Raw genomic sequence first — 23,039 nt, forward strand, 5'->3', positions numbered from 1 at the left:
GGACATAAAAGAAAGCAAGGCGCAGAGTTCTGTCAGTTCAATAGAACTGACTGATGTATTCTATTTGTGGGACCTTATTTTGCAGAATGCTTCCAACACCAGTGAAACTTCAATTTGGGTGCAATTAAGGTCATAAACAGTGTTTCATAAAAGGCAATATCTGGCCTTTTATCAAATGCACTATTTCCCTGGTTAGGGAGGTGAACAGAAAGGCACAAGCCTCTTTATGTTTAACGTGAAGGAGATGTTGGTGAGTGATTGATTTACCCTTTAATCTTGAACTCCTCGCAGTCTGAAAGAGCTTGTGCTTACTTAGCCTCTTTCATATTTTCAGGCCCTCATAACATCCAACAGCCAATAAATGACCTTTTTAACAAGTGGCTGTTGTTGCGATCCAGGCAGAAGTCTGCTGCAAGGATCCCAAACAGCCAGAGGTACATGATGAATTAAACTATTGTTGGTCGAGTTCTTAGTTATCTAAAAATCATTGGACACAAATCAGCTATCCCTGTTCTTAAAAAAACAATGTGTTACATGAAACGTGGTTAGCATTGCTGCCTCACCGCGCCAGGGACTGGGGTTTGATTCATGGCTTGTGTCACTGTGCAGAGTCTGCATGTGCTCCCCATGTCTGTGGGGATTTCCTGTGCTCTGGTTTCCTCCCACAGTCCAAAAGATGTGTTGGTTAGAAGCATTGACCATGCTAGCTCCTCCCTCAATGTACCCGAACAGGCGCGGGAGTGTGGCGACTAGGGGATTTTCACAGTAACTTCACTGCAGTGTTAATGTAAGCCTACTTGTGATACTAAGTGATAAACTTTTAAACAAAATATTCTCCAATCAGAAAATGTACAATTTTTTTTACAGTAAAGAATCTTTACAGTATAGAATCTTGAACCCAACCAGCCCAAAAATTATTTCACTAACTCAAGTTGAAAAAGTTAGCATGGTAAGTTATTATCTCCTACTTCCCTCTGCTGAACTTTCACTGGGAGGAGTGGGGTGTTTGTGTTAGAGCAGTGCACATGCAGGAGGGTAGTGGGAGAGATGTGACTTTTTTTTAAAAACATTGAACATTACCAGCAACCTTGGTAAAATGAAGATGTGATTAGAATGCATTTTACACGTGTACTAGTTTATAATAGTTGGAACTGAAGCTATTGCAATAAGTATGACTTCTTACCATTTGCGGTGGATGAGCGAGAGGGAGATGGTGATGAGGACTTCTTGCGCATCTTCTTTGCTTTTCCTTGAGACTGACCTGGAAGGTCCAGACGAGCTCCAAGCTGAGCTTCAGGATAAAGGAGGCAAAGAGAGACTTGAACCCCTTTCTCCCAAGCTGCCTTTAATTGTACTTTTTCATTAGCGTTCCAATAAAATGGAGAAACACAGACCCAACAAGCACTAAAGCTGATTAAAGATGAGAGAAATGTAGCCTTTTCAAACAAAGTACACTTTGCAAATGATTTGTTGGAGAAGTCAAATTAATTGGAGGCCATGTTGGAAAAACAAGAATCAGAGATTTTGCGGCTGCAAATACTTTCAGATTAATCCTTAGAGCAGAGATAGTTACAGGGAGATTTAATAAGATGTGATTTTCCAGCTTTGTGTGTTGTTGGGATCTTCCAATCCTGCCCAAAGGTGGGCGGGTTTCTTGGCAGCAAGATGGATGACCCGTGCAAAGTGGCATAGACTTTGGCAGGACTGGAAGCTCTCACCAGCAGCTAATGGAAGGCCACCTCCAATGGAGGAAAACATTGTGCAGTGAGAGTTGGAAAGTTCTAGTCCTAAGGTAGATAGGGGGAAACTGTTTCCAATGGAAGGAAGATCCCTAATCAAGAAAGATTTAAAATTGTTGACAAATTCGCCGGGGGAAGAAAAGACTAGGAGAATTCCATTTACTCTGAGTTCTGATCTGGAATGCACAAGGAAGTTGATTCAATAGCAACTTTCAGAATGGAATTTGATGTCTACTTAAAAAAGAAAAATTTTGCAAGGTTTTAGGAAGTCACTTTCAAAGAGTCAGCAAAGGGTTGAATGGCCTGTTTCTGTGCAACTGATTCCTATTTAATGTTTATCACTCAGCCAATCTTACCAAAAAAGATCTGATCATTCTTATACCTGGGATCAGACTGTGCCCAAACTGGCTACTTTATTTTCTCAACCAACAGAAACACAAGTGACTGCGTATCAAAACTAATCACTTCCTGTAAGAGACAACTTGAGGCTATAAAAGGCTTTAAATAAATGCAACTGCTTTGTGCAAGTATTTATTTTAAATTTTATATACCTTCCCCTGTCACGATGTAACTAATATATTTGCAGCGACTTTTATGCATATCCACAAACTGATTCCAAATTGTGAGCAATGAAATTGTGAAAAGGATGTTGTTTTTATCAGTTATGATTACACATTACTTGTAACATTTTCCTGTTATTTAAGAAGTTGGCAGATGATTCTGAAACTAGACATTCCAGGATGTGCTGGAGAGGTAACTGCTCACCCCCGTTAATAATCCTCCATTTTATTTCTTCTTGTGAACCGTGGAATCATAGAATCTCCACAGTGCAGAATGAGGCCATTTGGCCCTTTATGTCTGCATTGACTCTTGGGACAGAGATTCTTACCCAGGCCCTATCCCCATAACCCCATCTATTTGCTCCACTAATTCCCCTAACCTACATGTCTTAGGGCAATTTCACATAGCCAGTCCACCCAGCCTGCACAGCTTTGGATTTAATCAGCGGCACCTTGAAAACTTTTCAACCTCAAACAAAAATAATCCCATTGTTATTTTCACTTTTAATGACAAGATGTTTTTGTTAGTACCCGAGTTATTTTCAGCAAGTGAAGGATTTGTATGTAGTTATTTATTTGTGACACAAGTAGACTTACATTAACACTGCAACAAAGTTACTATGCAAATCCCCTGGTCGTCACACTCTGGCGCTGGTTCGGGTACACGGAGGGAGAATTTAGCATGGCCAATGCACCTAACCAACATGTCTTCACACAGTGGGAGGAAAGCGGAGCACCTGGAGGAAACTCACGTAGAGACTGAGAGAATGTGCAGACTCCGCATAAACTGTGACCCAAGCCAGGAATCGAACCTGAGTCCCTGGCGCTGTAAGGCAACACTGCTAACCAGTGAGCCACCATCCCGAAAAAGCAGTCAGGGTTTCTCCACAGCAGAGGAGCTACCAGGAGCTCAGCGCAATAAGGATTACCATTGCATGAAAACATATTCTAAAACTCACATTTGGCTACCTGATTAATATGTGCTGCTTTTGAATAGGTTCTCTAACTGGCACGCTACTTTAGTTGTAACTACATGGCATTTTGTATACACTAGCTGCAAAATATATTACTATGATATGCTTGATGTATTCATTTTCATTGTACAAGGAGAATTGCTTTCTTAATTCCATGTGAAGAATAAAAAACTGTTGGCAATTTTTGACTTACCAAGGAATTTGAAATTGACAATGTTTTCATTGTTCAGTAATGGTATATAAACCGGTGTTGAGGCATAGGCTGGTCCTAGAAGATACAGAAATACACACACAAGGTTAAAAAAACACTATTTCAAGACACAAAGCTAAATAATTGTGATTCTTAAACCCTTTGGATTCCAGCTGCTGCTGCTTCCTTACCTCACTGCTTTCTTCCTCCTGCTGTTGGAGGATAGAACGGTCTAGCTCAGCGATTGCCAGTAAAAAGTTTGAGGGTTGAGGTATTGAGCTGTAGTGATTGTGGTGTCTGTCTCTTTAAGACAGTATGGAAGAGGGTCACCTGACTTGAAGGACCAATGGGAACGTACAGCGAGTTACCACCCCAGAAGGTGGAATCCTCTCTCAGGTAGAATTCACTTGGAGGCCATGTTGTAAGCATATGAGGACTGGAGCAGCAGAGGGTTGGGGCTGCAAACCCTTTTACCTGGTTTCTCTTCAATAAATATGTTTTATTCCTAATAAAATCTGAAATCCCTTAATTATATCAGAAGGGTTGGACTGACAAGTAGCAAGTAACATTCGCGCCACACAAATGGCAGGCAAGGACCATCACCATTAAGAGAGAATCTAACCACCACTCCTTGACGTTCAATAGTGTTACTATTGACCAGAAACTCAACTGGACTTGCCACATAAACATAATAGCTACAAGAGCAGCCAGGAATACTGTGGTGAGTAACTCACCTCCTGCCTCCCAAAGCCTGTCCAGCATTTATAAGACACAAGTCAGGAACGTGATGGAATGCTCCCCACTTGTCTGGATGGGTAGAGATCCAACAACACTCAAGAAATTTGACACCATTCAGGACAAAGCAGCCTGCCTGATTGATACCACAAATGCAAACATCCACTCCCTCCACCACTGGCACGCATCTTGTAGATAGTAGTGTGTACTATCTACAAGATGCACTGCAGCAATTCATCAAAGATCCTTAGACAGTAGCTTCCAAACTCACAGCCAGTTTCATCTAGAAGGACAAGGGTAGCAGATACATGGTAACACCACCACCTACAAGTTCCCCTCCAAGCCACTCACCATCTTGGAAATATAGAGCTATTCGTTCGCTGTCGCTGGGTCAAAATCCTGGAATTCTCCTCCCTGACAGCATTGTGGGTCAACCCACAGCACGTGGACTGCAGCGATTCTCAAGGGCAATCAGGAACGGGCAGTAAAATAAATGTTGACCAGCGACACGCACGTCCCACAAATGGATTAAAAAAAGTGCCACATAACAAAAACACTTCCAATTAAAAAACATTTAAGGTCCAAAGTTTTAATTTCAAAAACCAGGGTCCTTGACTTATAATTTTTCTGAATTAAGCAAAATGTAAATATACTTAATAAGAAGCAGTGAAGACAGCCTTGATACACTTATCCTCAAGGATACATGTAGGATTTCTTGAATACTGACAGAGCAGCTGAAGTCTGTTTTTTCCTGTCGCGGGGTAATGATGAACTATAGAAGTATACCATTGATACAATGGTAAAACTATGCCAACAGTGACACTAATTCTCCAATTTTCATTTCTCACTAACTACTCATAACTCACCACTTCCTTTTCTGGGAATGGTCTAAATTTACCTCTTCCACAGGGTGCAAGTCATCTTGTGCCACTCTCTGCTTTATGGGTTGTAAACTCTGTCATTTACTTCCTCAGACTCCAATTCCATTACAAACAAATGACACATTTCTGTTTGATACCAGTCATAAAATCACATTTTCCAGTCAACATATTTTAACCCAAGCCCCACACTTAAGCTAATGAAATCAACAGCTAAGACAACTTCATTCTGTAATATCAAAGAATAAGGGTTTCCTTCTGGTACAGATCAATTGAAGTAATGCATGGTTTGTTTAAATATAAGGGGCCATAACTTCCTGGCTCCCCAGCGTCTCATTTGGGGGTAACCCCCAAAGACGTGCTGGAGAATCTCCCTTGGATGTTCCATATAAGGATTCACCTGGCAATTGTCCAGAAGGGCTAATTTGCTTTGGGCAATTGTGCTGGACCATCAGACAAAAACAAATTTAAATCCTAACTTTGGATGGTTCTGCCAGTTCTTTTTTCCTATTCATTTGTAAGACATGGGTGTCGCAGTCTGGGCCAGCATTTATTGCCTATTCCTAATTGCCCTTGTACCTCAGAGGGTAGTTGAGAGTCAACTACATTGCAGTGGGTTTGGAGTCACATATAGGCCAGACCAGGTAAGGATAGCAGATTTCCTTCCCTAAACTCTTTAGTGAACCAGATGGGTTTTACCAACTATCGACAATGGTTTTCAATCAGAAGATATTTAATTCCAGATTTTTTTTTTACATTGAATTCAGTTTTACACTCATATTTACTCTGCAAGTATTAGAAGGAAAAAAGCACTTCTAACTTCAGAGCAACTATTTTAAAGATCCAGATTGTACCTTACACGGCATACCTTGAGCTCCTTGGGGAATCCCCATTGCGTCACCTTCATGACTCCCCTGAGAACCCTCTAGGCCCCTCCCCTGACCTACCTCATCATCATCCCCTGTCCCCCTCCAACACCCAACCTCCCCCAGGTTCAACCCAGCAGCTCTGCTCCCTGCCAGCTGACAGAACCCTACACAACCCCACTCCCACCGTCAATGTCTGAAGCTTTACATTCACTCACTTTTGAAACTTACGTCCCCTTTCAACTGTCCCTTTAAAATTCACCTGCTAGTGTCGTAAAGAGGAGGGTGTGTCCTTCTTCACCACATTCTTTTTACACTTCGCTATTGGAACCCCTGAGCTACTTTGTTGTTTCAGTCTCACCTGGCCTGAGTCAGGAAGGTCGAGCGAGATGGGTGATTTGGATTTCAAGCTGAGGCAAATTGCTATGAAATGGCAATCTGCAGTGATTGCCAATCCCAGGAAAGTAGGGGCCAAGTTGTCATCCTCAGTTCAATGCTGTTGAACTATTCCTTCAAAGCAGAAAACTGCTCGACTTCAGACTTCAAGGCACCATTGGAATCATAAATTCATCAGGTATACCTTCTCACTAACAATTGCTTTCCTGTTTTCCAATTGTCTTGACTGTTAATTATCTAACTCAGGCTGGAATTTTATCACCCCACAGGAATCAGAACAGGCGAGGGGCGGACAATGGAAAGGACCATTGACCTCGAGTGGGATTTTATGGTTTTGGGATGAGCGAGGCTGTAAAGTCCCACTGAGAAAGTCAAACAGACCATTCCAAAAGTGGCTAAATTAAAAGTACATAAACATTAGTCCACTATTTACAAAACTCCCAAAAAGATGTATGGGTTAGGTTGATTGGCCATGATAAATTGCCCCTGAGTGTCAGGGAGATTAGGAGGGTAAATATGCAGGGTTACAGGGATAGGACCTGGATGGGATTCTTGTCAATGCAGGCTTGATGGGCCTAAACGGCCTCCTTCTGCACTGTATATACTATGATTTATGATTCTACTATCAAAAACTTATACAGGTATTCCAATGTGCCACTTGTACCAATCACACAGTAATATAGAATCCTTTCATTCAATGCATTTTACCTTTCATTCTGGTCTTAAGCAGCTTATCTTCCTGGACTGATTGGTCCACATGCAGTTAACTGGCTTATTTCTTTAGAGGAATTAACTTACTGTTCACACCAAGAAGAATATAGACCTCTCGTTCAGTCAGGATGTCAGAGGCGTAGCAATGTTGGTTTTCTGGTAGATTCTTCACTTGTCCACTGTTATCTGCTAGATCAACCTCGACTTAAGTGCAGAAACATCAGAACTACATCAGTACAAAAGGAAATACTGGGAAAAGTTCATATCAGCTTCTGCCTGCAACTTTTTCCAGATTCCTTGTAGCTCTTTGCAAATAACTAGAATTAATTGTATCTCAAAAGTCTCATATTGCTGCGTTACTTAATCCTCTTTATTACAAGAAACAACAAACATTCCTCACTGCCTTGCTTCTGGGTTAAAGGTCACCACAGTACCCTCCTATCCATTTCTTCATGTATTTATCTAATTTCCTCTCTGCATAAAACTTACTGACACGTGTAGTAGTTTATGTTCTAATCACTCTGAGTCAAGTGGTTTTCCTGAATTCTCATTGGGTTTCTCAATGGCTATCTTACATTGATGACTCCTGGTCTTGGATTTCCTTACAAATGGAAACATCATCTCTGTGATAGAGATGTCCACCAACAAACTGGGAGAAAGGACGTTTACAATGATAGAATCCCTACAGGAGGAGGCCATTTGGCCCATTGTGTCTGCACCAACTCATGTCCAGGCTTACCCCATGACCCCATGTATTTATCCTGCTAATCCCCCTAACTTTTCTACCATGGGATACTAAGGGGCAATTTAGCATGGCCAATCCAACTAACCTGAACATCTTTGGACTGGGGGAGGAAACCGGAACACCCGGAGGAAACCTACGCCGACGCAGGGAAAACATGCAAATTTCACCGATTCACCCAAAACTAGAATCAAACCTGGGAACCTAGCATTGAGAGGCAACACTGCTAGCCACTGTGTCACCCATAATAACCTCAACTGATGCCGTTTTCACAGGGTTTTTGTGGTTCTTCCAGCAAAGTTAATCAAGTGGGAAAATCCTGAGGAAATGACAATTTCTCATCACACAGCAAGTTTCACAGAGTGTTCTTACCAACATTGAGTGAGCAAGAGCCTACAATGTAAAAAAGACTTTCACAATTACGTTGAAAACAGATAAAATAATGTATTTAAAAGGAGGGTTAGACATCATGAACTTCTGTTTTGATTGGATCTTTACAGCCATGTATTTCTATCCTCCTTTCCTACTATCTGAATTTCCTTGTGATCCTTGGTAAAGGATAAACAGATTTTACTTCTAGGGCTTTGCTGAATCCAGGTTCTAGGATTTGGATTTGATTTAATATTATCATATGTGTTAATGTACAATGAAAAATATTGTTATACGACAAAGCATATCGTACATAAGGAAGAAAAGGAGAGACTGCAGAATTTAGTATTACAGTCATAGCTAGGATGTAGAGAAAGGTCAACTTAATGCAAGGTAATTCCATTCAAAAATCTGATGGCAGCATGGAAGAAGCTGTCCTTGAGTCAGTTTGTATGTGTCCTCTAACCCACTACGGTGGTGTCATCAACAAACTTGAAAATCAAGTTGGAGGGGAATTTGGCCGCACAGTCATCGGTGTATAAGGAATATAGTAAGGGGCTGAGGATAGAGTAGGGTACTGGTGTTGAGGATGATCGTAAAGGAGGTGATGTTGCTTATCTTTACTGATTGTGGTCTGTGAGTTAAGAAGTTCAGGTCCAGTTGCAGAGGGAGGAACAGAGTCCCAGGCCACGGGGTTTGGAGATGAGTTTTGTAGGAATTATAATGTTGAAGGCTGAGCGATAATCAAAGAACAAAGAACAAAAACAGCCCAGGAAACAGGCCCTTCAGCCCAACAAGCCCGCGCCGCCATCTCAACACCACCAGTCCCCCCCTCACCCACGACCCTCATCTAATGTTTTATGGCCATCCAGATTGAGGGAAACTGATTTAGGGACAATTTATTACTGTCAATCAGCTTAACAGCACATCTTTGGGGTGTGGGAGGAAACCGGAGCACCCGGAGAAAACCCATGCAAGCATGGGGAGAATGCGCAAACTCCCACAGACACCGGCCCAAATCCATGTGTCTGCACAGCAAACAGTGATAGTCACTGAACTGTCGTCTTGCCCAGTATCCGATCCAGTTTAGGTACACACTAACGACATGAAGCACCAGGCCAATCTTGAACAACCAAGAGCAGCCCAAGTACGACCCATCACGTGTATGCCCCTCATCGGACACAAGGCGGACCGACTTAAAACCTGTGAATGAAAAGGAAAAAAAAAAGTCGATAAAGAGGCGTCTTTGTTATCTTGGTGTTCTAAGGATGAGCGCAGTGCCAGGGAGATGGTGTCTGCTGTGGACCTGTTGAGACAGTAGGTGAACTGTAGTGGATCCAGGCAATTTGGGAGGCTGGGGTTGATTCGTTTCATGACTAATCTTTTGAAGCACTTCATAATGACAGATGTCAGAGCAACCGGACGATATTCATTAAGGCACATTGCTTGGCTTTTCTTTGGTTCTGGGATGATGGTTGTCTTCTTGAAGCAGATAGGGACCTCAGATTGTTGTAAAGAGGGGTTGAAGATGTCTGCGAATACCCTTTCCAGCTGATCCGCGCAGGATCTGAGTGCTCATCTAGGTACCCTATCTGGGCCAGTCCTTTCCCTGGGTTGACCTTTGAGGTTCATCCAAGGCTTCTGGTGTGAAAGGCGTGCTCTCGCTGACCTCTTGCTCAAAATGGACATAGAATGCATTGAACTCATCAGGGAGGGGTGTGTTGGAGCTGGCAATTTTACGTGCCTTCATTTTATAGCCTGTTATATTTTGCAGACCTTGCCATATGAGGACACTCACATATGCACCTCAGGATGAAAGTGGCATGGAGGCCCAGTGATCAGCACTGCTGCCTCACAGTATTCAATTTCGGACTAGGGTCACTGTCTGTGTGGAGTCTGCACGTTCTCCCCATGTCTGCGTGGGTTTCCTCCCAGTGCTCCGGTTTCCTCCCACACTCCAAAGATGTGCAGGTTAGGTGAATTGGCCATGCTGAATTCTCCCTCAATGTACCCGAACAGATGCCAGAGTATGGCGACTAGGGGATTTTCACAGTAACTTCATTGCAGTCTTAATGTAAGCCTACTCGTGACTAATAAATAAATAATAAATAAACTTTATAGTCGGCAGGGATCTGTGTGGCTAGCTTGGTACGGTACTGTCTTTTGGCATCTTTGATGGATCTCCTTAGATCATATCTGGCTTTCGTGTATAGGACAGGTCACCTGACTTGAGTGCCTCAGATCTAGATTTCAGCAAGCAATGGATATTCCTGTTCATCCATGGTTTCTGGTTGGGAAACATGTGGATTTGCTTCTACAGTCTTCCACACATTTACTCCTTAAATCAGTCACTGTTGTGGCGTACTCATTCAGGCTGGTCACAAGGTTTTGAAATACTGACCAGATTACTGAGTTGAAGCAGTCCTGTCGGAGATCATCCAATTCCTCGGACCAACATTGCACAAATTTCTTTGACAGATTCTCCCGTTTCAGTTTTTGCTTGTAAACTGGGAGCAGAAGCACAGCTTTGTGGTCTGATTTGCCAAAGCGTGGGCGGGTGATAGAGTGGTGGGAATGTTTGATATTTATGTAGAAGTGGTCGAGGATGTTTGGGCCTCTGGTGGAACAGGAGTGGAACAGTATCTCAGCCAGTGCTAAACAAAATAATGGTGAGAGATTATCCTTCTGAATCTCCTTATTTTAGTTCCCTGTGGAAAAATATTTGATCTCTGCCCTTCCTCGAATACATGGCTGTGATCAAGAGCTCACCATGAAGGAAGTTATTGACATAAACCTTCACCAATTATTTGTTGATGTCTATCCTTTAATTTGGTATGGAAATCACACAAAATCGATCCCAAACCTGTTTTGAAATGTTTTAAGATGGTGCACTCACTATGAAGCGTCTGAATATTCATAACCAATTTAGTAAGTTGCCACGTGGCTCTGAAATCACATGTAGCCAGACCAGGTAAGGACAGCAGATTTCCTTCCCTAAAGGGCATTAGTGAACTCTTACCTCTGGTTGCTCTTACCTTGAGTCTCATAGTGACAGTTACGTTTGATGTAGTCCAGCAAAATTTGGATCTTACAGAATAAATTGAAGAGAGCACATTCATTATCTGCAGTGAACACATACTTGGTTAAAAAAAGACAGATTAAAAGCCACAGAAGAATTCTTACAGTTATGTGCCATTTAGTACAAATGGATATTGTATGGTGACGCAGCGGTTAGCATCGCTGCCTCACAGCGCCAGGGACTCAGGTTTGATTCCTAGCTTGGGTCACTGTCTGTGTGGAGTCCACATGTACTCCCCGAGTCTGCTTGATTTCCTTGGGTGCCCCGGTTTCCTCCCACAGTCCAAAAGACGTGCTGGTTAGGTGCATTGGTCATGCTAAATTCTCCCTCAGCATACCCTAACAGGCACGGGAGTGTGGCGACTAGGGGATTTTCCCAGGAACTTCATGGCAGTGTTAACGTAAGCCCAATTGTGACACTAATAAAAAAAGTAAAATATTTAACTTCTTGACTAATCAATATTTCAAATATTTGACTTTTCTCCCAATATCTTCTCCCACATTTCCTGATTGTACTAATGCATGCTGGAGTTTAGTCACTCAATTATCTGGACCAACTGACCATTCATTCCTCATACATGTAGCCAGACAGGACAAAATACTCAGCTCAATGGTAACCACAAAGCTGGACGTTGAGATGGCACAGGTTCAGAGGTTAGTATTTGGGAATTAAACTCTGACTGATTCAAAGAGTGCTGGAGTCAATTGTAAAGCTCTGTCCCCAACTCAGAATGAGATCCATTAGCTCAACACAGAGGAAGGGCTGGAATCTTCCTGGTCCGTAAAGAATACCAACCATCTCAGATCCTCGGTAATGGAGTAGGCTATCCAGCCCTATGACTGTGATCATGGTTGACGTGCATCATAACTTCATTGCTCACCTTGGTTCTACATTCCTTCACATGTTTACCAACAAGAATCTATTAAGCTCAGAAATTTTCTATGGATCTAGCTTAGCAGCGTTTTGAGTTGGGAGGAGCGGGTAGGGGACGACGGGGGAGAAGAGGTCTAAATGGCTATTCAACTTTCCTGGCACTGTCATCTCAGTTCCTGACATTACACTTGACCTCACTCCAAATTTTAAGGTTGTGCTCTCTTGTTCTGGATTCCATCACCAGAGGAAATTATTTGTTTCTATCCATCCTACTTGTGTCATTGTGCATTACACTAATTTCGCCCATTACCCAATACTGTTACATGCCCAAAGGTCTGCAGTTTAAGAAATGACCTTCAGTCACATGAAGGCCCACGGCAGAAACTCACAACCTTGGGCAAAAGCCATCTTTAACAAGAGGGGAAACCTGATGATGATTGCAACTAGTTCTGTTCAAGCAAATCCTCCCATTGCTGTTCATGGCTTAAGCTGCATCGTAGGATCCTACAGTGCAGAAGGCCATTCACCCATTGAGTCTGTACTGTCCACAAATCTACCCAGATCCTATCCCCATGCATTTACCCTAGCTCGTCCCCCTGACACTGAGGGGCAATTTAGCATGGCCACTCTACCTAACCCGCACATCTTTGGACTGTGGAAAGAAACTGGAACATCTGGGGGAAACCCACACAGACACAGAGAGAATGTGCAAACTCCACACAGGCAGTGACCCACGGAAATCAAACCTGGCTCCCTGGAGCTGTGAGGCAGCAGTGCTAACCAATGTGCCACTGTGCGCAATCATTCACCTGATGAAGGAGCAGCGCTCCAAAAGCTTGTGCTACTAAAACAGATCTGTTAGACTTTAATGTGGTGTTGTGAGACTTCTTACTGTGCCCGTTCCAGTCTAATGCCGGCATCTCCATATCATAAATTTTAATTGGTTGAGCCTTCAGTTCAAAGAGTCACGAAGTTATGAGGACTGACTGGTATAGACTACCAGCCATTGCAGATCCTAGGTAATAGCTATCCAACCCTATGAGTTTGATCATGGTTGATCCGTTTTATAATTCCATTACCTGTCTTAATTCTATATCCCTTCAAATGTTTACCAAAAAAAATACATTAATCTCAGAAATTTCTGATGGAAACTAACTCTAGATTTCTCTAGCATATCTATTACCACATACAATGCAGATCTGGAAACCTAGGATTCTGCAGTTAAAACAAAAGATACCGATTCAGAGGGCGAGGCAGCTACTTTAACTGTCGAAAGGATTCTTACACTTACCTCCGTACAACACTGTAATAAACATGATCATCACTACAGCAAAACTCTAACACAATTCTGAAATGGCTGTTCGATGTCCATCAGATGTTAATTGCAATATTCAGTTAACTACCAACAGCAATGCAAGACCGGGCATGCTGTAACGTGCTCCTGTTCTAAAACAAATAAGTAAATAAATGATTCCTTTGAGGCAATATATATTCAATGATAAATATGGTACATTATTAATTATTAACCAGCAGTGGCTCAGATATTTATTGGACACTTTCCAGAAATAATGCAGAGTAAGAAAAGAACATTGTCAAGTAGCTTTAAGCTGTCGAGCTAATCCTCAATGCTTTTAACATAATGTTTTTTTAAAAGGCCATTTACAATAAGTTACTAGTACGCAGGAACTTGCTGTTCTGTTCCTTGGACTGAGTAGAACTTGATCTCATTTCATGATTTATTAAGTAAGCGTGATTTAGTACCCAATTACTTACCTTCCACTTCTCCCATCCTGCCAACCTTGGCTCACTAATAGCACCAATGAGATTATGGGTCCAAGTCTCACTCCAGGATGTGAATGTGTAGCCTGGATGGGCACTTAGTGCAGTAAAAACAGAATGCTACATTTTCTGGAGGTGTTGTCTTTTGAATAAAGGCCCAATTAACCCTTTCAAACGGGCATTGTAGATCCCTTAGAAATTGATGTACCATAATTAACCTGTGGGGGCACTCGGATATGCACCTCCAGGTGAGGGCGGCAATGTGGTTAGCACTGCTGCCTCTCAGCTCCAGGGACCCAGGTTCAATTCCAACCTTGGTGACTGTGTGAAATTTGCACTTTCTCCCCATGTCTGCATGGGTTTCCCCCCAGAGACCAAAGATGTGTGGGTTATGTTAATTGACCATGCTAAATTGACCCTAATACCAGGAGGATTAGCAGGGTAAATGAGGATGATGGGAATAGGGCCTGGGTGGGATTGTGGTCAGTACCAACTCAGTGGGCCAAGTGGCCCTTTCTGCACTGTAGGGATTCTATGACCAGAGGCAAAGAAAGGCAACGGGTTAGAAATTTGGCTCCATAGGGCCCAGGATTTTGATACAATGGGTGCCATTTTCTGACCAAAATGGCAGGTGCATGAGCACAATTCTGCTGTAGGCCATGCTGGACACCATGCTGGTAAGGTGCCAAACAAGAGGCATCCTTTACCCGCATCAGAAGCTTTTAGGCAATCATATGCAAATAAGGAGCCTCAGGCTGCTTGTACTCCCTTTTAGGCTTGCGCCCAAGGCAGGCAGCATCAGTGCTAATTGTCTTGGCGAAAACTAACACCAGGCAGCATGGAGTAGACAAAAGGTCAGAACTCAACCAAATCATTGCTGCTCTCCATTCTAAAGTCTTCAGCTTCACTCCCTACTCTGACCTCCAGCCCCTGCTAACAACAATGCTTAGTCAGCACACCCTTGTGATTTCCTTTCCTGACCTTCTGGCTTCCCATCATGATCACACGCTGAGGCTCTGCTATTCCTGGTCCACAGCAGTGAGAGCTTCCTCCATCACTTAGCTATACATTAGTGCATGAATGAGTGTGCACTTCTACCACTGCGTCTTCTATACGGCTGTGTGTGTGTGTATGTGTGTGTGTGTCGGGGGCGGGGGGGGTTCAAGGAACAAAATCCCAAGCGGTGAGTACCCTACGGATGAAGTGCCCAGAAATAGGTGCTGTCCAAATCCATAGGCCAATATATGTTTCCACTGAATTTTTCCAGACCTGATACCTCACTGTTGGATCACCCAGGTGTAGAACCATGAGCGATGTACCTGAAAATGGCAAACATTTGTACAGTTGTAAGGTATGTGTTTGTTGCACAACACATGGCTCTTTCCATCTGCAGGGCAATGAGCCATGGTGGTACAGTGGTTAGCACTGCTGTCCCACATTGCCAGGAACCTGGGTTTGATCCCCAGCTTGGGTCACTGTCTGCATGGAGTTTGCATGTTCTCCTTGTGTCTGTGTGGGTTTCCTCTGGATGCTCTGCTTTTCCTCCTCCGAAAGACATGCTGGTTAGGTGCATTGGCCATGCCAAATTCTCCCTCAGGAGTGTGGCAACTAGGGTATTTTCACAGTAACTTCTTTGCAGTGTAAGCCTATTTGTGACACTATTAAATAAACTTTAAAAGTTAAACTTTAACCAATTTCCCTTAGAAAAGCAATCACTACAAATTACACTAAAACTTTTTTTTAAAAAAAGCTTTGTATTTACATAGCGCTTTTCACAAACACTGGATATCTCAAAGTGCTTTTTGAAGTGTAGTCACTATTGTAGTGTAGAAAACAGGGCAGCAAATAGAAAACTCACAAACATCAGTGTAATATTGACCAGATAATCTGTTCCGTATGATATTTATTGCGGTTATATCCAGGACACTGGATATAACCTCCTCCCCCCACTCTCTTTCAAAGAGTGTCATCCTCCCAAGAAGGCAAATGGGGGTCTCGGTTTATCATCTAATCCAGAATACGGCACATCTGACAGTGTAGCACACTCTGCATTTGAGTGTCAGTATTTGTTTTAGATAGAGTTCATAGAATCCTACAGTGCAGGAGGAGGCCATTCAACCCACTGAGTCTGCACCGACCACAATCCAACCCAGCCCCTCACCCCATACATTTACACTAGCTGGTCCCCCAACACTAAGGGGCAATTTAGTATGGCCAATCCACTTAACTCACACTTCTTTGGACTGTGGGAGGAAACTAGAGCACCCATAAAAAACCCATGCAGACACAGGGAGAATGTGCAAACTCCATACAGACAGTGACCCAAGCTGGGAATCAAACCCTGGTCCCTGGCGCTGTGAGGCAGCAGTGCTAACCACTGTGCCACCTCGATATAGAATTTGACAAAACAAAACTTGTTGAATGTATTTATAGAATGCTGCCCAGATTTGTTAAGCATGACATTTGGGAGGGGAAAGATTAGATTGCTGCTGTGATTTTGGGCAGGATTTTCCAACCGCGTTTCTCCCAAAACCGGAAAATCCTGCTTGAGGTCAACAGACCTTTGCGTGGTCTGCTCTCTGCCTTCTACAATTCTTGTGGCAGGCAAGACAAAAAAAACACTCTCCTCTACATTTTGTCATGTAAATACCACACTGTCAATATTTGTTCAAATACAATTTACTGTATTTTTTCAAACGCTCTGTCATAACTATTTTACCATCCACATTAATATTCATCAACAAGCTCAAGGTTTAACATTTCTAAGGACCACATTACCACACAATGCAACATAGCAGCCAACTATTCAAGCTGACTGAACTTACGCTGTGGGGGTTCACAAACAAGATTAATTTACAAGTGTAAATTCAATCTACACAATATCATTTTGAATTCTTTCCTCACTTGAGGCAGACAAATAATGCTCCAAACTCCCACGCCTAGTAACAGATACAGAACATGAAGTGGGAGGAGATAAAGGGTGCTACGAGGCATGATTGGGTTTGGACCTTCGGATGAGTTCGCTTTTGGAAGGTTGGGGACGATGTACGTAGTGAGGTGGGTGGGTGGGTTTCAGCCACAACATTTTAGGGTGGAGGGACATAATGGTTGAAGGATCTGCCAGCTAATGCTTTGATATGCAAACTCCGCAGAGTGGAGAGTAGAATCAGGGATATTCTGGTCATTGAAAGCCATTGTTCAAGTGCAAAGGGGACATTTTGCAGATGAAAGTGGGTTGAAATGCTAAGGAGTGATGAAGTTCCCATATTTTGAAGTATCAATCTTAGTTCCTCACAGTGGTGAGATAACATAAAGCTACTTCTTTCCTCTGAAAGGAGAAATTGAGAGGGAGGAAAAAAAGAGCGTGATCGCACTCTGCTTTGTCTAGCTGTCAGTTTGTACTGACAGTAAAAAGTCTGACAACACCAGGTTTTAGTCACAGGCAACAGCTTAGCCATTTTGTTTAGTTACCTACCTTTCCTGTTCTAGTTGGGCAGTTGCCCAAGAAAATAAAATCGTGAAAACAAGAGAGGCAATGCTTATTCCAAAATAAACAAACTGTATAACAGGGAAAGTGTGTTCTAAGATAGCTCCACAAAAATAAATAAACTCTGTGCCATAGTGAAATCTGAATCACAATGGGTTGGTGAAACAGTGAACAATCAAACCGTCCCCTTAAAGGCATATTACAACACAGGCTTGATTGTTTACAAAGCAACAATCTCTCATTCTCCCGGTGATAATCATCAGAAGCGATTGACCAGTGTGATACATAAACACTAACTACATCTCAGCAGGAAGTAAAGTACGATGATAAGTTTGCTCCAAGTTTGAATTCCTTTTGCAACCTGGTGTAAGGAATTAAAACATGACAACACTTCCTGACCGTGTTTCTGTTGTAGTCCAACCTATTTATTTGATAATATACTCGCAAGCTTTCGAGGGGTTACCCTCTTCGTCAGGTGAATGGAGAGTTCTGGCCTCAGACAGAGCATATAAAGCACAGACAGTTTAGAGATTACTGATTAAAATGCGAATCCCCACACCCAACCTGCTGTTCAAGACCTGAAGTGGCTGATAATGTGAGTGGTAGGAGCACTGATCACAGTTTAAAGAGATGTGTATTGTCTCCAGACAGTACAGTAAGTGAGGTTTTGCAAACCCAGGCAAGTCACGGGGGTTACAGATAGTGCGACATGAACCCAAGATCCCTGTTGAGACCGTCCTCATGTGTGCGGAACTTGGCTATCAGTCTCTGCTCAGCGACTCTGCGCTGTCGTGTGTTGTGAAGGCCGCCTTGGAGAATGCTTACCCGAAGGTCAGAGGCTGAATGCCCGTGACCACTGAAGTGTTCGCCAACAGGAAGGGAACAGTCTTGCCTGGTGACTGTCGAGCGATGTTCATTCATCCGTTGTCGTAGCGTCTGCATGGTCTCCCCATGCAGACGCTACGACAACGGATGAATGAACATCGCTCGACAGTCACCAGGCAAGACTGTTCCCTTCCTGTTGGCGAACACTTCAGTGGTCACGGGCATTCAGCCTCTGACCTTCGGGTAAGCATTCTCCAAGGCGGCCTTCACAACACACGACAGCGCAGAGTCGCTGAGCAGAGACTGATAGCCAAGTTCCGCACACATGAGGACGGTCTCAACAGGGATCTTGGGTTCATGTCGCACTATCTGTAACCCCCGTGACTTGCCTGGGTTTGCAAAACCTCACTTACTGTACTGTCTGGAGACAATACACATCTCTTTAAACTGTGATCAGTGCTCCTACCACTCACATTATCAGCCACTTCAGGTCTTGAACAGCAGGTTGGGTGTGGGGATTCGCATTTTAATCAGTAATCTCTAAACTGTCTGTGCTTTATATGCTCTGTCTGAGGCCAGAACTCTCCATTCACCTGACGAAGAGGGTAACCCCTCGAAAGCTTGCGAGTATATTATCAAATAAATAGGTTGGACTAAAACCTGGTGTTGTCAGACTTTTTACTGTGTTTACGCCAGTCCAACGCCGGCATACCCACATCGTGTTTCTGTTATCAGGTTTGAAATTACACAGCACTGTTCCCCAGTGCTGTGTAAAGTTCTGCTAATTCAGATTCCAGTTCTGTCAGCCTGTTCAGTCCACAGCTTCTCTGCAAGTGCAGCATTGACAGCTCGTCTCTTGCCCGTGTGAGGTTTTTCAACAGGTTGCTGAAATCTCCAAGAGATGGCTCACACCTGTCCCCGGGTTCCTGAAACAATGGAGAAACCATATCACAAAGAGGACAAACACCCGAGATTTTGGACAGGATCAGTCAAGTTACTGACTGAACTCAGTAGACCCTACTTTCTTTCGAGCAGGACAATATGGTTATCTTCACACCCATACCATAAGACCATAAAGATATAGGAGCAGAATTAGGCCATTCGGCCCATTGAATCTTCTCTACCATTCAATCATAGCTGCTATGATTTTCATCCCCATTCTTCTGCCTTCTCCCCATAACCCTTGATCTCCTTATTGATCTGTGTCTTAAAGACACTCGAAGACCTGATCTCCACAGCCCTCTGTGGCAATGAGTTCCACAGATTCACCACTCTCTGGCTGAAGAAATTCCCCCTCAAAGTGCTTTCTACCCTTTGGGGAATAATGGGGAAGTGGTGGAAGAATTTCCGAGCTATCAGTCCGTTGAATACCCCTTCTTTGGCCAACAAGTCTTGGCGTTGGACTTGAACCTAGAGATTCTAGTCCAGAGAAAAGGGCGCTACCACTGTGCCACATGGCCTACAGAGCAGAAGAATAATTCTAGACAAGGGAAGCACCACAAATCAGATCATGAATTCATAGGACAAGCTGTTTTTGGGAAGGTGCTTCTGAATCTCCCTTCTTATATACTCTCTTCTGATCAGTCCATTATTGATGGTTATGTCTTCTGTGATGTAGACATGCTGGCGTTGAACTGGGGTAAAGGCTGTTTCCGAAAGCTTGTGGTGTTATCAAATAAACTGGTTGGACTTTAACCTGATGTTGTGAAACTTCTTACTATGTCTTCTGTCACATGGGACCCCATGATCAATACCCTTCTCACTCCTTAAAGCCTTCCTTAAGACTTTGACCAGACTTTTGGTCACCTCTTCTTTGGCTCAGCAAGTACCCAGTTTCTTTTTCCTGATGCCATGAATGAAGCATTTGGAACATGTTAAAGTGGTTACACGAGTGCAAGCTCTCCATTGGTACAATGGATTTTCAACAAGAGATAAAGAATCAGTCCCTTCCTCAGAGGCAAAACAGCATTACATGGAGTGCACTTCTTCACAGACAAATATCTTGATAGGAAACATGAGCAGAATGTTTTGTAAAAATATTAGCTTAATAAAAAATTGACACTCTATTGAGACTGTCATAGCATATTGTAACCCTGGTTGATTGATTAATGACCTAGTAGAAGTGATGTGTTGTGCAATCTGGTTATATGCAATCAGAATGACTGGGTTTTATTCACATTTTATTCAGCTACCAGCTGCCTATTCCACTATGGACCCTTTTGGATCAGTTGACTGGGTACAGAAAACAGTTGGCATAAATGGGCACATTTTTAGTTGACAGAATGTGCCACAGGGGTCAGTGCTGGGCCTCAACTTTTTATAATTTATATAAATGACTTTGATTAAGGGACTGAATGCATGATTGCTAAATTTGCTGATGACAAAAAGATAGGTAGAAAAGTAAACTATGAAGAGGATGCAAGGAAGATACAAAAAGGACATGAATAGGTTAAGTGAATGGTCAAAAAACAGAGTATAATGTGGGCAAACATGAAATAGTTAATTTTGGCAGGAAGAATAAAAAAAGAGGCTTATCTAAATTATGAGAGATTGCAGAGCTCTGAAGTGCAGAGAGTCTGAGCGTCCTAGTGCATGAAAACAAAAGGCCAGAAAACTGCAAATAATTAGAAAAGCTAAATAGCATGTTACCGTTTATCGTGAAAGGAATTGATTACAAAATTAGGAAGGTTATGTTTCAGTTGCACAGAGCATTGGTGAGACCACATTTGTAGTATCGTATACAGCACTAATTTTCTTAACTAAAGAAAGACGTAAGTGCATTAGAAACAGTTCAGAGAAGGTTTAATAGGCTAACATCAGGAGTGAATAGGTTGGAGAAGAGTAAGAGTAGACTTGATCAAAACTTTAAGATCCTGAGGAACATTGACAGGGTGGATGTGGAGCAGATGTTTCCCTTTGTTGGAGAATCTAGAACTCGGGGTCATTGTTTAAAAATAAGGGGTCATTCATTTAAGACAGATGAGGAGAACTGTTTTTTCCTCACAGGGTGATGTGTTTCTGGGGTTCTCTTCCAGAAAAGGTGGTGGAAGCAGAATCTTTGAACATTTTTAAGGTCGAGCGAGATAGATTCTTGATTGACAAGGGGGTGAAAGGTAATTGGGGGTAGCCAGGAATGTGTGGTTAAGGTTACAGTCAGATTAGTCATGATCTCATAGGCCAAGGGGCCTATTCCTGCTCCTTCCAGGAAAGAGCAAAATGAATACTAAGACAGTTAGAAAATACTGTTTTCCAAAAAACAAAATAAATGCAGGGAAAAATAACTATCCAACAGCATTTGGTGTCCACTGTTACTTAATCTAGATCCATACTTGTGTTAAATTAGCCTGGATCCTTAATTCCTCCTTCAAATGTTCTAGCTGTTGCTTGTACTCGGCAATCTTGATTGTGTGAAGAGAGAACTCTTCATTCATTTTATCCAGTTCATCTTCCAGTTCTTCAATTCTTGTCTATGACAAAGATGCAAGTATGTCTTAGCAATTAATTAACTTTATCAGCCGGTGTGTCACAAATAGTGAGTGGAAATTGTACAAAGCGAGGACACTTGAGAACATCTGAAACACATTGCGAGATATTTGTCCTGCCCAGTTCATGACAGTTTACAAAGATCTCTCGTCTTTATACTTGGGAGGATTTTCTGGTCCCACTCACCATGGAAAGTGCCGGGGATGGGTTGGAAAATTTGGTGGACGGATTTAAAGATGTGTTGACTATGGGCGGGTGTTTCTAGTCTCTGGGTGGGCGCGATCGGAAAATCCTGCTGACTGTTTCCTAACGTTGGATTTTTCGAATATTTATTTCTGATATCATTAAAATATTTCCCTTACAAATGCAATGGGACATATATTGCATGGAAGAATTCAGTTTTCTAACTTTGTGCTAATCTGCTTCCACTTCCTATCTTTAGGGCCATGGATTAATGCTGCTGTTCTATCCAATGGTGGCAACCTTCCTTTGGTACCTCGCCAAAGTGGCCACTTTCCAAGAAAAGTCACTGGGCCAAGATCAGAAGCCGGATTTTTGGCTGAATTTCCTCTCCCTCAGGCAAGTTGCCAGAGACAATGTGGAATCCTGCGGAGGAACCCAATCCTGTTGCACAGCCAGTCAATCCAGACCTGGAGTTGAGTACTCATGCATACCCACTGAAAAATAAAAGGCTGACTGACCTACTTGGCAAAACTCTACACCTCAATAACGTTGGTGCTTGTGGTTTCGGAAAACAAAATAAAGCATAACTCTAACTCAGAGCATAAGCTTGTGAAAGGCTGACGACGCAGGGATAAATTCTCACAGCAAGAGTGAGGCCGAGGGATTGTAAAAAGTAATGGTGCAGAAGCAGGTCATTCAGCCCATTGTGTCTCTGTTGGAGGAATTCACCCAGTGCCACTCAAGGCTTTTCACCCACTCAATACAGCCTTTCAGAGAATGATCTGAAAGGGTTAATAATCTCACAAGTTTAAAAAAAATCACACAAGCTGCTATGAAAGAAAGGGTCTTCTTATAAAAGCCATCACAGATAAGCATCAAGGCCATTAGTCTGAGAAAATTAATTGAATCAGACATCTCAAACTAGAAAACAGGAGTGGCAGAGTGTTCAGCACTGCTGCCTCTCAGTGCCAGAGACCAGGGTTTGATTTCAGCTTTGTGTCCCTGTCTGTGTGGAGTTTGCACATTCTCGCTGTGTCTGCGTGGGTTTCCTCCCACAGTCCAAAAATTTACAGGTTTGGTTGATTGGCCATGCTAAATTGATCCTGGTATCAGGGAGATTAGCATGGTAAGTGTGTGGGGTTACAGGAATAGGGATCTGGATGGGACTGT

General features: G+C 42.8%; 1 protein-coding gene across 1 annotated transcript in view; it reads right to left on the reverse strand.

The window, feature by feature from the left end:
* Positions 1–18,946: 18,946 nt before the first annotated feature.
* LOC145359791 (uncharacterized) overlaps positions 18,947–23,039 on the reverse strand; it is a 70,666-nt gene continuing 66,573 nt past the window's right edge. The window contains exons 28-29 of the mRNA XM_080214569.1: positions 21,533–21,670; positions 18,947–19,129 (exon numbers count right to left, since the gene is read on the reverse strand). Of these exons, the coding sequence (XP_080070695.1) occupies positions 18,947–19,129; positions 21,533–21,670 (321 nt within the window). The remainder of the gene's footprint in view (positions 19,130–21,532; positions 21,671–23,039) is intronic.

Source organism: Carcharhinus amblyrhynchos, chromosome 29, assembly GCF_965287045.1.
Source record: "Carcharhinus amblyrhynchos chromosome 29, sCarAmb.v2.hapA, whole genome shotgun sequence".
Taxonomy (NCBI): Eukaryota; Metazoa; Chordata; class Chondrichthyes; order Carcharhiniformes; family Carcharhinidae; genus Carcharhinus; species Carcharhinus amblyrhynchos.